Source organism: Zalophus californianus, chromosome 9 (genome assembly GCF_009762305.2).
Source record: "Zalophus californianus isolate mZalCal1 chromosome 9, mZalCal1.pri.v2, whole genome shotgun sequence".
Classification (NCBI taxonomy): domain Eukaryota; kingdom Metazoa; phylum Chordata; class Mammalia; order Carnivora; family Otariidae; genus Zalophus; species Zalophus californianus.
The window spans coordinates 50,670,026-50,687,256 of NC_045603.1; the positions used below are offsets into that span (position 1 = coordinate 50,670,026).

A 17,231-nucleotide genomic window follows, 5' to 3' on the forward strand; every position below is an offset into this window, starting at 1 on the left:
TCTAAGTCCCACCTCCAACAAGGAACCTCCCTAATCAATCACTGCAGCCTAAAGTAATTCTCCTTCTAAATCCCACTAGGACTCCATTACTAGAAGCTGCACATACAGATATCGTCGGGTGTATGTGTGCATGTGTGCATGTATCTCAGCTCTACAATCATCTTACCAGATCCATGGGAGAGGAACTGTGTCATACTCACATAGCTTCCACCATGTCTAAAATAGAGTAAGTGTTCTACATGTACATGCAATTTCACTGACTGATCATGTGGAGTCAAAATTAAAATGTCTACATACTGGCTCAGTGCATTAACAACAGTAATCTGGGCCTGGGAATTTCAGAAACAGAGACAGCTCAGTAAGCCCAACTGCATGAATGGTAACCTGATTTGGACCAAAATATGCATCCCAACTTAATACTACCCAGCAATAACTCCTGGTACTTACAAACAACATGATTAAATCTCAAAAACATTATATAGAGTAAAAGATACCACACACAAGAGAATACATACTGTATGATTTTATTTTAAATGAAATTCAAGAACAGACTAATCTAATCAATGGTGATTAAAGTCAGAATAACGGTTGCCTCTGAGAAGTGGGGATTGACTGAAGGAAAATATGAGGGAACATTCTAAGTAATGGAAATGTTCTATATCTAGATCTATATATTGACCTTCTTCTATATCTTAATTTTAGTATGCTGAAGTGGTATGTTAAACCATTAAAATTTTAATATGTGCTTCAATAGCTAAGAAATAAACTGTAAATTTTAAGTTCTCAAGTTTCCACACATGGTCTCCTGCTCCAAGAACTTGGAAACAGAGTCTTAGGTAAATGGACTTGTCGTATGTTTTCTAAGCCCAGTGGCAAAGCTGTCTTTCATAAGGATGGCTGAGTGAATGAATGGATGAAGGTAAAGCCAATGTATGTTAAGTTATATAAAGTCTCACTGACCAGGACCATCCCTATTTTGAGATAGATAATTCATGTTAACTTAAAATCATAAAGCCAAATATTCAATTTGCCTATTTCCCTTTTTTCTTATTTTGTGCTTAACAGAGCAACTTTCTGGTTATGATCTGACTCCCCATGTAGGTCTGCCTTTAGGGTGCTAATATGCTATAGTAAGGGAATTTCAGCCCGAATATGAATGATTTATTTTGGCTAATTGATAGAGTTCTTATTGTGATTTTGAGTCACACAGCTTGACTATTTAAAAGAAAGAAGACACTGATCACACAGATGTAAGTGTATTCTGAGCCATGTGAAAACTATATTTCTCATCACAAACAAATACATTGGCATTCTAGCTTAATCCATTAGTCTTGTGGGCTTATCAATTTGAGTCCATCCCTGAAAGATACTAAAACATCTAAGTTCCTGAGGTTGGAAGTTTAAGATCAGATACCAGAACACAGAAAATTCACTGAGGCAATTAATGCTATCTTTTGAGGCCTCTTGGGAAACTGCCAGCAACATATCAATGGCCTACTAAAAGCCACATTGAAGTCATATATAAATCTGTACTATACTTTATATTTTCAAGACATGTTTATTAAAATCATATTATTATTTTTAATTGGAGAAAAAATAAATTGTATAATTTATATTGTATAATAGTTGCTAAATATAGGAATTATAGAAAAATTAAAAGCTAATAATAGAGAAATTAAAACAAAACAAAAGTCACTCATTAAAAGAACTATCTCATGATCTAATAAAAGGGACACAGTCCTTGTAAGTTGGAGATCTGAAGTCCAATCCCAGATTGGTCATTCACTGGTTATGTGGCCTTAAATAAGTCACTTAACCTTTCTGTATCTCAGCTCCTTCCCTGGTAAAAAATATTCCTGTGTATCTTGCTGAGATTTGTGGCTCTCAAACTTGGTAAGATTTATTAAAGTACTATTTAAGTGGTAAAGCATTAGACAAATATTTTCATCTTAATATATCCATTAATATTATATCCGAAGTTAGGTTACTAAATAATGTGATTATAAAGAAGGAACTGGATCCACTTTAGATATATAATATTTCCTCTTTTTTAAAAAGATTTTATTTATTTATTTGACAGAGAGAGACACAGTGAGAGAGGGAACACAAGCAGGCAGCGTGGGAGAGGGAGAAGCAGGCTTCCTGCCAAGCAGGGAGCCTGATGTGGGGCTCGATCCCAGGACCCCGGGATCATGACCTGAGCCGAAGGCAGGCACTTAATGACTGAGCCACCCAGGTGCCAGATATATAATATTTCTAACTCTATAAATACTTCTACCAAATAATTGAGATAAGTACATAATGTTCTAATGTAGTAGATTTCAGTATTGTCTCTATTCTTCTCCCCTTCCTATCTCTACACCCTTTACCATGTGACTCAGCAGTTCTTCCCACTAGAGGGAAGAGAGAATACCTACACCTGGATGATCTGTGAGTAGGAAGGACAGAGTTCTTTCTCCTTCCTTAGCTTTCAGCTTGGGCATGTGACTTGCTTGGCCAATGGGATACTAGCAGACCTGATGCAAACATAGGCTTGAAATGTGCTTGCATAGTGAGGTTTGCTCTCTTCTCTGTTATCATCAGTGACAAGACCTGTGGAGCCGATTTGGACCGAAACTGTGACCAACATATGCCAGCCAACTCCCAACCAATCCATAGACATGTGAGCACAAATATATTATTATTGTTTTAAGTCACTGCTTTTTAAGGTGCTCTGTTATGAGGTGTTACTTTGCCAATTGATAACTGGTAGGCTCAGTGATTATACAGAACACAGTATATAATATTTTTATGATCCTTCATTTAAAGGATCATCTTTGGGTTAGATATTATAATCCCTAGCCATAAATCTTATCATTTATCCAACAACAATCCATTAAGTATCAACTCTTTGCCAGGAAGTATTCTAGGCACCAGGCTAATCAGGGTATGTGACTCTAGCCACCATAATAAACCATGGCAAAATCTCAGTGGCTTATTACAATAAAAGTTTATTTCCCTCTCCATAAAGGCCAATGAAGATGCTCTGGACTGAAGGGCTCTCCTGAGGGGATCTCTACCAAGTAGGACTCAGGGAGCCAGACTCCTTCCATACTGTGATGCCATCATGTTCAACATGTACCTCTGACATAATTTCATTAAAGATAGGTGGAGTATATTGGATACTTAATCCCCTTGACCCAGAAATGGCACATGCTACACTGGGAGAATTAGTCATATGTCCCCACACACATGGAGAGAGGTGGGAAATTATCATCTCTGGCTGAGTAGCCACTCCAGCAACAACTCTACACTATGAAAGGGCAAAGTAAATCTTTGGTAGTTAGTTAAGTGTTTCTATCACAATTGGAAGAACAGAACAGACAAAGATGCCCAACCTCATGGAATTTTTGTTTATTGACTAATTATTTCATACCAGACACCAAGGTTATAAAGGTCAGTAAGACATGGTTCCTGCCTTCAAAAAACTCACAGATTTGGAAAGAAAGAAAAGATTCATACGAATAATTATAGCAGATCATAAATCCATTTAAAGATCCAGTGTTTGCACAGAGAAAGGAATGATTAACTGCTGGGGAGGTGTCAAGGATGGCTATATTTAATTGAAGGGGCAATGCTTGAGCTGAACCTTAAAAGATAATGTCTCAGAGCCTCCTTCCTAACAAAGCTATGGGATGGCGTTGAGGACAAAAAGGAAGGGGGAAACACCGGTGTTTACAGATGGTAAAACAACTTCTTTGCTTCATGTACAAATTTGGGATAATGTAAGTTTCCTTGGGATAATGTAAGTTTAGAGGAGCCTTCATTTCCTTGGGCGCCGCTTTGGGATAATGTCCTCTATGGGAGGACAAGAGCAATGCATGACCCAAGCAAGATGGCTGGTGCCAGAAAACACAGAGGACCAGAAGCTGACAACACAGGGGTGATGATATCTAAAGAGGTAGAATTCCCTCCTCTCAAAGTCCTTGTCAGATAAAATAAAAACTAAATAAATAATGATAGAAATCATGACTCAGACTGATCTAATAACCATGTACCAAACACTTTACATTTCAGAGAATATAGTTTTTTAATCACCCACAGAAGAGTTACAAAAATTAAACATATCTTAGGCCAAAAATTACACCTTTAATAAGTACTGGATAATAGACTTACTACTAAAAAATAGTAAGACTACAGTCTTTGACCACCAACCAATGAAACTGAAAATTACAAACAAAAATAGAAAGTAGAACATATGGAAATGTAAAACATTTTCCCAAGTAATCATTGTGTCCAAAAGAAAGCCAAAACTGCAACTATTTAAAATAGAACATAAAAAAAAGTTAAAAAGCACTGGGTGTTATACACAACTAATGAATCACTGAACACTACAACAAAAACTTATGATGTACTAAGTGCTGGCTAACTGAACATAATAAAAAATTAAAAATTAAAAAAATTAAAAAATAAAAAAGCTAAGGCTTTTTGCAGGAAATTCATACCTTTAAATGCTCTAATTCTAAATAAGAAGAAAAGATAAACAAAATTCAAGTATGTAACATAATGGTATACATGAAATCCAAGAAAACCAATAGAAAATTATTAGAAATAAGGAGTCTTCATTTAGATCTATCTGATCCCAAACCTCTGCACTTAGCTGCTATGCCTTGCTGCTTCCTGATGTTTAGTTTATAAAAGGAGATGAAAGGCTCTGTCCCCTCTACTTGCTTCTACACAATTCAGTAAGATTGTTATAAAGAAGGCTGCCTGATTTTCAGGCCAAACTTGATTAGGATCCAGTAAAAGAATAAATTAAAAATTAAAAGTGAAGAAGAGAACAATATTTGCTAACATTTGTCATTGTTCTCCTGTAAGTTAATCTCTTTTAATGATAATCAAATGTGAAATGTCACTCCTTATTAGAAACTAGAGAAAAACTACACACTAACCAGTAGCATTATTAGGCTGGTGTCTTAAAAGTCAAAGTGGAAACCAAAGTGATATGGTTCGAATAAAGTAAAGAAAGGTAAATTTGTCAAAACCCAAAATATATTAGCCTATGTTTAAATGTCACGAGTTCTTCAATTCACCATCTGGATCTAAATTTAACCTTATTAGCCCTTCTCAGCCAAATATGCAAAAAAATCCATGTGAATTTGTATAATGGCCCAACTAGCTATAAGATTTTAGGAGAGAATGAATTATATCCACCCTGTTCACAGCTATAACCTCAGCGTCTAGGTACGGCATATAGTATGCCTGATAAACATAGGTTGAATGAATGAACAGATGAATAGACAATATTTTTCTTATTTCTACTAATGAATGATGCCCAGAGACAGATTTCAATACTTATCTAGAGATTTATATTCTATTTCCTTGCTCTTTGTTGTTATGAGCCCTTCAAAAAGAAGAAATTAAAAATGACAAAATCGATTTGAAGCAGCTGAAAAGTATTGCCAACATAATCTCCACGTTGGTAAGATCTGAAAATGTTTCCTTTATTAACATTTCTTGAGAAAATCTTACTATGTTAGGCAGACTGTCTCATTTGTTCACAAGCTTTCAAAACTCTAGTTCTACCATATTCAAATTCCTCATTTCCCTTCAACTTAGTGACCACCATTAACAGTCCACTGTATTTTTCATTGCCCTTATGTTTTTGCCTCAAGCTTTAACTGATTATATTCTTTGATTTCCTTACCCCGATGTAGAGGCCTTTTTATACAGATCTTAAAAGCGACACTAGCTGCTTTTTGTTCCTTGGGTTTTTTGTTGTTTTTTTTTTTTTCCTTCGGGATAATTATATTCTGTTGTGCCTTTTATTACCGTGTCTTTTAGGATCTCCTAACCTTGTACACTCTTGGGCTTTATTTAATAGTGAGCTCCCTCCTCTACTCTCCACACTAAACCATGCTCATTAGGTTTCTTAATCCTCCATAATTTGCTTTCATGAAATCTTATACCTTTGAGTTGCTGTGTTCTATGAGCCCATTTCCTTAGTATAGCTATTCCAAGCAGCCCAGAATCAACAAGCACTAAACATAAGCTTACTCACTTTCTCAGCCAACATGACTCTACAGAAGAAAGAAAAAAAAATCTTTGTTTTGAATGTTTATGGACCATGAAACTATACCATTTTAACTTGACATTTCATTTTCTCATCCAAACATTGCCTGAGAAGGTTAAGACCATAGAACAGGACTCTGGGCAGTCCTTAACATATAGTTATTAACTTATAGGCTTCAGGTTCTTCTTGGTCAAAAAACTATTCTATGTTAATAGAACAGAAATAACACTATCCTGATGCCATGTAGTGACTGGTAAATTCCAACTACAGCTTTGCCTTATACCCAGTATTTAGGAGAAGAGGAAAACATCTTTTTTCAGTTATTCTGCAAGAGCTCTGCTTTTCCAAATGGGTTGCTTTTAAGACCGTGCACGTTCTTGAAATCTGACTGCACAGTCAACTCTGCTCTTCTCAGCGGTTCATCTTCTGTTTCTCTTCCATTCTACTCATCACTAGCACCTTTGCTAATGGACATGGGCAGAAGGGCAAAGAGGCCTATATTTTGTTTTTGATTTAACTTCTTTTGGTTAAATTTAAAAACGGAAAAGGGGCGCCTGGGTGGCTCAGTTGGTTAAGCGACTGCCTTCGGCTCAGGTCGTGATCCTGGAGGCCTGGGATCGAGTCCCGCATCCGGCTTCCTGCTCAGCAGGGAGTCTGCTTCTCCCTCTGACCCTCCCCCCCTCTATGCTCGCTCTCTATCTCATTCTCTCTCTCTCAAATAAATAATAAAAAAAAAAAAAACGAAAAAGAACGTGGTAGTGAATTGAAAGAGTTAATGACGTTTCCAGAGGTGCCTATAACTTATTCAAGCAAAGTTTACACTTCAACCCTGTGCATGTTAACTTGTGATCCTCCCCATCCAGATGATAGAAAGCAAAGCCAGTAATTTCTTTATTTAATTGGTTTGCATCCACACACTGACCTCCAGGGCTCTGTTTACACAGCCTATCATGCAATACCCTCCACAGTTCCCTGCCTCTTTCAAGAGCATGTTTCTCCTGAGATTTGATATATAGCTTTCATGTTTAATCACTACATTAAACTCAATGCTCTGCTTCCTCCAGCATCAACTAACTTCCCTTCTTGGGAGGTGGGGAGAAGAGCAGAGCTTCTTGCTACTTCTGAACATAAAAGGAAGTCTGTTTCACTCTATTAGTAAAATCACTAACTACACACGATTGCAGGCAAGCAACATTAGTACATCAACTAGGAAAAAGTATTAAAATGGAAACCTTAAAACTCCTTTAGAAAGAAGGTAGGTTGATTGCTCTCAATCAGCAAAGCCAAAAACTTGAGGTGACTGAGTTACAAATTTACAGAAACAGAGTTTAATCAGCATATACCTCAGGATACAGAGGACACAGCTAGATGGCAGCTAAAGTGTTAATCAAATTGATCTTGAGGACAGAACATTCCTGGGGTTCTTGGATCAGAATTAATTCAGTGCCACTACCTTCTGGTTGAAGGTTTTCTTAACCTTCACCACAGATAAAACTTCCGATGTCTCTTTAACTGAATGGGGACATGGCAATACCACGATCCTTTCCATAAGAATCTGTATGTGACTCAAATTTCTGAGACAAATGAAAACCTCAAAAAAACAGTTGATCTCTTTCACTAAGTCAAGGCAATTATAATCTTCAAGCTTTAAAAATGACATGAAATGTATGTATTTTACTTTAAAATATTTCAAGCAAAAAAAGAAAAGTGGAATGAATATGGCAAATTATTAACAATTGTAAAATCTAGATGATGGATATGAGGGTGTTCATTATACTACACTGTATTTTTATATATAGTTGAACTATTTCATTATAAAATTTTTTGAAACTTAAAAGAAAACAAGCTGTTTGTGGATTTGCTTTTGTAGAAAAAAAGGTTGATACAATTTCGATAAAAAAAATTAAATCATTCTCTAGGCTGATTGTTTGGGTATGTATTCAATGACTGACATTTTTCACCATGTGCTAACAATGAAAAATTTCCTTCCTTCCTCGTGAATCTCACTCCACAGTAAGAAATCCATTTACACAAATTGCAAATGTGCAGTAAGCTCTACATAAGCTGGGTTCCTTACTTGGGAGGGAAGATAGATAGATAGATAGATAGATAGATAGATAGATAGATAGATAGATAGATAGATATGTAAAATTTTATTTTGAAATCCTTTCCTTTATGGCTAGTCATTAACCCAACTATTTATTTTTTAAGTGTTTTTTTTTTCTTAGTAAGATTGGCATCTTCCTTCATTTAAAAATCTTACTTTGTCAGGAACACTGTTACAGCTGTATACAACATTAAGCAGAGCTAGTTTACTTTTTGTATGTGATGAACAATAGAAAATCTGAACCTATTAAAGTCATACATTTAATTGTTCCAATATGACATCTTATTTCTAACCAAAATTTGCATGATATAGCATGCAAAAGAACACAGTTCTAGCTTCCTTTGTCATGATTCCCTCATCTGATACTAAGCTAAAAGAGCTTATAAGAAAACATAATTACCTGTTTCTTAATTTGAAACCATCTGAATTCTTTCCACAACAAATTTAATTTCAAAATTAAAAGAATAAATAAACTTTTAATCAGTATTCCCTGTAAGATTTTTCAGAGTACAGAACTTTGTAGTTTTCAAAGATATGCAGATGTTGTCCATCATAAACATTTTTTTTTTTTTAAATTAGGACTTGGAAAAAATAAGAATCATGAGCAAAATCTTTGGTCACCAGAGTGAAAGATGTGTGCCTGTACAGTTGTTATAACTATGACTACAAGAATTTAGCAGCACACTTCAATTTGGATTTGAAAATTCAACATAAATTTTCAGACTTTGACAATAGCTGCCTAATATTTCAATTTTGTACACTATTTCCAGGTTTTACCTTCAAAATGAACCTGGTGGGCTTTTTCATTTTTAAGAGCTACATTCCAGATCCTTTACCCTAAAACCAGTTTCTGACCTGATGTTTAGGGAATTAAATCAGATCATAACAAAGTAGGCTCTTAATAAATATTTGGTGACTTACTGGCAATGATATAAAAAGACATCCAACTTTTATGTAAAAATTCATATTCTATCAATTTTCTCCATTTATTTTTTATTATACTTAAAGATTTTAATATTTAAAAAATTACAGACTTTTCACCTTATTTTGAGTCACCTCCTATGAATCAATAAAAAGTCAAATCATCGATATAATACCACCATGCCTTTAGTCTCCATTTAGTCAATATTGTAAACCAGAAATGTATATCTTATGCTTTCACTGTCAGATGTGATTCAGAAACCCAAGAGCACACAGAATGGACAGATTTCTAAAATCATGATTATCAAATTAGGTGAAATTGTTAACTCAAATGTACAGACTTCATATTTAAAGAGTCTCCCCAAGTTGGAGACATTCATAAACGTATACAATAAAAGAAAGATGAAGCTTTTAAAGAAGAAAAGCACATTAGCTCCTTAACATCATGACCAAAAAGAAGATTATATATATATATATATATATATATATAGTCCTTAGTTCCTATGTGAACATAATAAACAAAAACTTTTTTTAAGTTAAAACATAATGGAACTCAAACCAGAGTAAGAATGTTACTTTTAAATTCAATAAATTATATGTTTCTTTGTTAAATTATTTTCTCCTGGAATTGAAAATCAATGTTTATTTACCTATTAACAGTTCACTAAAGGGCATAATTTCTTTGTATGAATACGAGACAATTTTTTGTGCTTTAATTATAAACACCATTAGAACTCTGGAGCACATGAATCTCAGCAAATGACATAAAGACACAGCCTAACCTAAGGATTATATGGCTACATTCCTGCTTAATGAAAAGAAGACATCTAATGAGGTTGATATGCCACTGTTTCTGAAAATGTGAATTCTGTCTTGATAGATACAAAACAATGGCTTAAGGTGACCTTAGTTTTCCCTTACACCCCAACAAAACAAATTTTTTAAAAGACTAATGAATCATAGACAAATTTCTATTTCTATTGGCTAAAACTCTTTATAGTTTTTTGGATTAGTGCTCCCTTCAGCAGCACATAAACTATAGTTTGCCGGATTAAATGTATTTATTACCCACATTTGATGACAAGTCACTTGCACATAATCTTCAAATTATTCAGGATGCTTTATCTACTTAGAGACTGATATTCTATTTTGAGCAATGAGTATGTACAACCCTTACTTCTGCATTTAAAACGAAACTCTGCAGATATAGGGCATTTAATGCTTATTACAGAACTATCAAGAATCCCAAAGTGAACATCTCAAGTTATGATTCCAAGCAGCCAATAGCCCTGCTTTGAGGTAGGGTTCATGTTTTGAAAAGAGGCTGCCTAGTCTGTTTAAAATCAAAAAGGTTCGTGATCTGATGAGTTAGTCCTCAGAGAATAATGTAAATAAAATATACTCAGAATAACATTACTAATGTAAACATACCTGAACCGGAGTCAAATTTGCTTTCTGACCTGAAAAGAGAAAGAAAATTTTTACAATATAAAAATTGCTTATTAAAGAGCAACTCTTACTCCGTGGGAGGGGATGCAATGGTTATAGATTTCAGTACATTGGTCAACAAGGAAAATCACTTTTTTAAATGTCAACACAAATCTATTTTAACTATTTTAGACAGATGCATTATCCTAGGTCCCCGAAACAGGCACATTATCTGTGGAGGTAGCACTGTATGAGAAAGATAGTAACTTTTTAACTTGTTTTGAGAGAAGGAGGATAAATTATGGACCAAAAAAAAGGCAGATTAACTTGTTTCCGTAACGTAATAAAGCAATAAAAAACTCAAATTTAAATTTATCCTCTTTACTTATTATTAAAAGATTTTCAATTATTCAACACCAAGTAATTTTTCACTAAGTTCTTCACCGAGTAAATGAACCTAGGAACCCCATACATTTAATAAGAAAGAGGAAAAAAGAATCTGAGCCCTTGTGGGAACGTTATGTTTCAGATATAGGTTAATACTGGTTGTAAATTCAGAAGCCTTTGAAGCTCTCAGTTCGGCTGTGGGAAAACTTCTGTTGGGTAATTACTCTCAAGATGCTGCTGGTGTGCTGTCAAGCAGAATTAACCCTATGACTAGGCCTATCTACACAAGCTACTATAAGACAGCATTGTCTATATCTAGCTCTCAAACCAATTAGTGGGCATGCTCCAGTCGGATTTATATCACACATTAACAATCAATAGTATATATGTTCACAGCTGCCACAGCAAGATACAAGAACCCACCAGCAGGAGTCCTGTTAAGGGATGTTACATTGACAGAGATTTTTCTTTTTTTTTTTTCCTGGGGAAATGTAGTTAACTAAGTGGGAAAGGAGATTTCTTTGAAATTATGCCAGGGTACCAAAGCACTTTTGGAAGCAGTGGCTTTCTTTACCTAAATTAGTTTCAAGAGAAGTCATCAAAGGGGAGAGGAGGAAAGGAGAAGCAAGAAGCAGCTTTCTTTGTCATAAAGACCCATTTTCTCAAGTATTCTCAAGTAAAGTTTCACCTGATACTTAAACTAAGTCAATAACTGTAAAAAAAAGAAAAAAAAAGTGTGATGATGACCATGGTTATCGATAACCAGCCCTGCAAGCCAGGTGCGCATTTTTCCCAAGCCCTGGCTCATTAGCCACAGTGTCCTCTCAATCCTTCCCTGACCCGTCCCTGACTACCATTTTAGGTGCAGACCATTTTTGCTTTTTGTCCTCTCCTCTGTTCTGGAAAGCCCTGCTGCAGGCCCTCTCCTTTGTTTCCCTGAGCCCCGGTCTAAAGGACGCTTGCCCCATGCCCTGCTGGTTTCCTTGCCTATCTTCCTCACTGGTCACAGCACGGACACAGTTTGAACACAACTGTCTGTTGAGGGGATCTTCTGCTTCCACGCACAGAATCCTCACCTGCATAAGAGGTGTTCTTCCTTCTGTCGACGATTCCCTCCACTTCTATGCTAAAAGACATTCTCTCATCCAGCCTGAAACCAGACTGCATGAATGACTCCTCTCTGCTGTACCTTCAGTCCCCAGGTTTCTGCAGGTCCCTCCTCCCTTCTGCAGAGAAGTGCTCGGGGATCAGATGAATGCCTTCCTTCAAATTGGTGCCCTACTTTCCTGCGCTTACAATCAAGTATATGGAACGGAGAAACTCTACCGTATGTCTTCTTCTCCTGACCTCCCAATATATTCACTCTTGGAGCCACTACAATGTGTCCTTGCTAAAGTTTATCAGTGGCTTCCTATCGCTAAACCCAAAAGCCCTGTTACAGTCCCAACTTGACTAAACCTCTCTCAAACGAACGAGCAATACTACCTGAAGGTTGTCCTGGGGCTTCAAATGGTATATGTACTAAGCTGAATTCAACTCCTTTTCCTTCAAATATAACTCCCTGCAATATAGCATTTGAAATTGGATATCATGACATTGTTCCAGTTTTCTTCTGCACCCCCAATATCAAATTAGTCACCAAGACCTGTTGATTCTACTACCTTCCCTCCTCTCTGCTCTCACTCTTAACATCTTCAGGCCTATCTTTTGCTCAGAATCTCATAACCAGTATCTCACCCTCCCTTCTAATCTATCATCCCATCAGCTGCCAGAAGTTTCCAAAACACTAATCTGATCACAACACCACCACCTCAAAAACTAGAGCAGAGCTTTCCAAACTTGGGTCACAAACTGACCCAATAATGGATTATAAAATTCATTTAGTGGATTACAACTCGTATTTAAAAAAAAAAAAAACTGAAATAGGGGCTCCTGAGTGGCTCAGTCGTTAAGCATCTGCCTTCGGCTCAGGCCCTGATCCCAGAGTGCTGGGATCGAGTCCCGCATCGGGAGCTCCCTGCTCAGCAGGAAGCCTGCTTCTCCCTCTCCCTCTGCCTGCCGCTCTGCCTTCTTGTGCTCTCTCTCTGTCAAATAAATAAATAAAATTGTTAAAAATAAATAAATAATAAGCAAATAAACAGTAAACTGAAATAGAAAAGAAGACAAATGCGCTTCACATAGCGAGAGTTTGTGCAATTCTGTGCAACTTGTAAGTGACATGTATGTGCGCTTGTCTGTGTGCACGAGCGCACGTGTGTGTTGTACGGTACCACCCTTACAAGTGAGCAAAAAGACCGCTCTGGCCTTCCTCCGGCTGTGTCCTCCTCCCCACCAGGTAAGGAGTCCCTTCTATCTGAAGCTCCAAGTACCAGGGTCCCCAGCATTCTCCACCCAAATGGCCCTGAGCTGGCTTCCTCAGCCTAGGGATTAAAGCCCTTTCTTTAAGCCAAGTTGTGCGACTAGTGTGTGTGTGCCTCCAGCCCCAAGGGTGGTCAAAGGCTGTTGCTGGAAGGAGGGAGACTGGACCTGAGGACAGAAGGATGGGTGAGCAAAGAGGACAGGGGAAGATGCTTGCCCAGTCTTCCACATTTCTGCTCAGAGAATTCTTAACTCAAACCCTTCCGTAAGAGTAGGAAGCCGGAGCACCAAGGGGCCAGGGGCTGCCCCTTAAACCAGACTGGCACAGTCTAGATGGCCCTCGGAACTCAGGTGCCTGGCTGGTACGGATAGGAAAGGGGCAATGGTAGGACAGATAGAAGAGCCCCTCCCCCCCCATAAAGAAGAAAACAAAGGACGGATGCCACAGCCATCGGAAGGGACGGCTGGGGGAGCCTTCTCCTCGCCTCTACTTGGCCTCGATGCCATCGTCCCTGCGTTTCCCCAGGATGAATGACAGTCTTCTGGTGGAAGTCTAAATTAACTTTAAATTTGCACTCTTCTCAGTTATTTGGTATCAGTGGTTTTACACACAATTTTCACGGGTTTTGTTATAAGGTACATTTGTCAAGGTAGGCTGATATATCCTTTTGTAAGAGTTTATTGTCTTGACTTATAACTTCTTAAATAATTAGCTACCTTGTATCCCCATTTGTCCTCTTGCCCAGGCCCCCCGCAAGTAATAGGACCCCGCCTGGTAATAAATCACCATGTAAAAAGGTATGTCTTACTATGGGTCACACACAAAAAAGTTTCAAAGCTACTGACTGAGGGATATCAAGTTCACACTCCTTTGCATGGTATCTGAGGGGCCCTGGTCCCAGGTCTCCCACTCCAGCTCTAACCCACACCGAATCCCTCACTCTCACCAAATGAAACTGTTGCCATATTATTAGCCTGCATCCAGTGCCCTCAGCCCCCAATGCCCTCCCCCCAGCTCATTACTGACAAGCTCTTATTCAACTCTGAAGACTCACCTCAAGTCCGTCAACACCCCGCCTGCCCCCCATGCCTCCCAGAGCTCCTTGCTTGCCCGTCAGTTACTGCACAGTATGGGGCCTGGCAAAGAGACCCCCACACTGTGTGTCAGAGACACTAAGCTCAGAGAGATGCAGGCTGGGTCTGGTCCATCTCCATATTCCCAGCACTTACTGCAGCATGTGGCATTTAAGAGTTATTAAAAATGTGTAGAAGGAATTAACACATGAACAAATGAATCTGGAGGTTAACAGAAGGCTAAAAATAGGTACAGTGGCCAAAAACTTAATAAAATGCCTCTTTTGAGATGTGAAAAATCATATCAAAAAACTCTCATTCCTCAGGCCATCTTATCTTCTCCAGAGATAGCTGGTCAATATGTAAAAGACACACATAAAGTTCAGAGAAAACATCTTCACAAACTAATTAATGACATCAGGTATCAGCTGAAAAACAAGAATGTTTTTATAATTCTCGGACACAGTCCCGAACCTTCAAAAAACACACAACCACTCTATTCATAATTAAGACTTAATAGTAGAGTTAATACTATCATTTTGGGGGTTAAGGAAAGTTGGTCCTGTGGTAGAAGTTAATTCAGATTTCTCAGATCTTACACACACACATACACACACAAGACACAAAGCATGTCTCTATTGTACTATGGACTATGATCATCTCTACTTCTAAATCCTCTTTTAAAAAGTAAGTAAAGTATAGATAGGAACAAATAAATGGCAAGTGTGAAAAAAAATTCACACATAATCCATATTATACTAGAAAGGCAAAAAGGGATGTTCCTTCATTCATTCCAAGCCATGTATGATGTGCTTATTTTCAGTAGTATATTAATTAAGCTAGATGGCAGGAATATAAAAATGAATGAAGTAAAGGTTATGTGGAGCATAAGATGCATAAATAGAATTGTGTCTGCACAGACATCCATTTAACCCCTTTATTACATACTCACATCTAAGCTTAAAGCTCCACAACTAGTTCCTTTGGCAATTGCCAAAAGATGGTGAATATAGCACACCCTGCTATGGTCTTCCAATATCCATTCTCCACTTTTTTATTTTAGAAATAGACTCTCTGAGTTTTTGATAGGCACATGGGCTGCCTGCGTAAGACAATTTTTCCTACCTCTCTTGTAGCTAGTTGTGACCATGTGACTAAGTTCTTGCCAAAAGGATGCAAGCAGAAGTGACGTGTTAGCATCTGCGTCATGCCCTTCCATGGAGCTGCATCCCTCTCTTCTTCCCACTGGCTGGAATGTAGATGTGATTCCAGGAGCTGAAGCAGCCATTCTCAGATCATGAGAGAGAAGCTGATATCAGAGTATCAGCCTTTTACCAGCCCTTGTGCTGAAGCTACATACACGATAGTAGCACCATTATCAATCTTATTACTATATTTAAGCCACTATTGTTTTGGAGCACTTGTAACAATATTACCACACTAAAAAAGGCCTAAACTAAAACTCCAAGTTTTTCAACCTGAATAGTTTCTATGAATTTGTAGCTGCTCGGAGAATTTAAGTATCATTACTATTTTTTTCAATAATTAAAGTATATAATGAATGCATTCTTTTGATAACAGAACTGTAGATTTTCAAAAGAGGGTGGTTTTAGTCTTTGGTTAGAGTTCTATAGCCCTGCACAAATTTATAAAACTACTATTCTCTATTTATAGGAAATAACCCAGGGTCCAGGAAAGTTCTGTATATTGAAGTCAAAAGTTTTTATTTATTTTATTATTTTAAAAAATTGTATTGTCTCCTTTGTGGAACCCCCAAAGTGTCAGAGAAACTGCTTTTTGCTTAATGTTCAACTGAATTAAAAACTTTTTAATGAGAACCATGTAAGTATGAGCTACATGAAGTTGATGGAGTCACTGTGCCAAAAGGTTTTAGGTAACATGTGGAAAGGTGAGGGTGCTGTTCTTAGTGTTTTTAATTGATGTCAATCTAAGATTCTAGCCACAGAAATTATTAGAGGGAAGAAGAAGAAGTAACAGACTGATTTCTGCCTACAAGGTCATTATATATGACAACTCCGTACCCAGGATTTTCTAGGACAGTCCAGGTCAATAACCTGTTCTGTTGTTCCCTTAAAGCAAAGAAAATTTTCAGAAGTCCCAATATTTCAGGAACCTACTTACAAGCCTAAGAATTTTCTCTTACTCTAAAGATAAGATAATCCAAAGGCCTTCATCAAACCAGAGGCTAGTAATAATAGTGGTGAGTACCTTCTGTGTACCTTCTCCCTGCTCCATAAATACAATATACTTCCTCTGGTGGAAACACACCCCCCCACCCCCCGCATCTCATTCTAGTATCCCTTAACCCCTTTGCCTACTTAACTTCTAAAACTCTCTCCACATATTAGCTTCATCATCAGTGCGTTAAAAAGGAGTGGCCAGATGACGTTAAATCAAATCCCTTGAGTTTATACCCGTAGAGCACCAGTTGCTCCTTCTTTGCACTCGTCAGATTTGTAATCCTACATCTGTTCGTGTGGTTATTTGACCATATTAAAAGAGCTCAACAACTGTGGCAGACACTGTTGGTTGCCTATCTAGCAGCCAGTCTTCCTTTTCCCCAAAGACAGAATTCCAGTTCTGGAAGGGTGCTCATGTGCCCCCTCACCAGGAACGAATCGTTACCAGGCTCCACAAGTTGTGGCAGTCCCCCTCTCCTTCGTCAGTGGCTGGTCCCCAGACAGGCAGGTAACCCGGTTCCGAGCAGTGAGCAGTACCGGGAGGTCTGCTGGGACACTTCTTGGAAAGGTTTTTCTCCATGAAAAGGACAGGGGTGATTTAGGGAGAAGGCCCTTTTCCTACTTTCTCTCCCTCTCCCTGTTTCCTGCCTTTGAGGTTATTATTCAAGGATATGACCCTTAGAACCACTACAACAATCTTGTA

The 17,231-nt window shown here is 37.7% G+C and overlaps 1 protein-coding gene across 2 annotated transcripts in view; it reads right to left on the reverse strand.

Annotated features, from left to right (window-relative positions):
• MSRB3 (methionine sulfoxide reductase B3) overlaps window positions 1-17,231 on the reverse strand; it is a 165,469-nt gene that overhangs the window by 74,069 nt on the left and 74,169 nt on the right. For both annotated transcript variants that reach the window (XM_027594869.2, XM_027594867.2), the window contains exon 5: window positions 10,512-10,540. In XM_027594869.2, coding sequence (XP_027450670.1) covers window positions 10,512-10,540 — 29 coding nt within the window. The remainder of the gene's footprint in view (window positions 1-10,511; window positions 10,541-17,231) is intronic.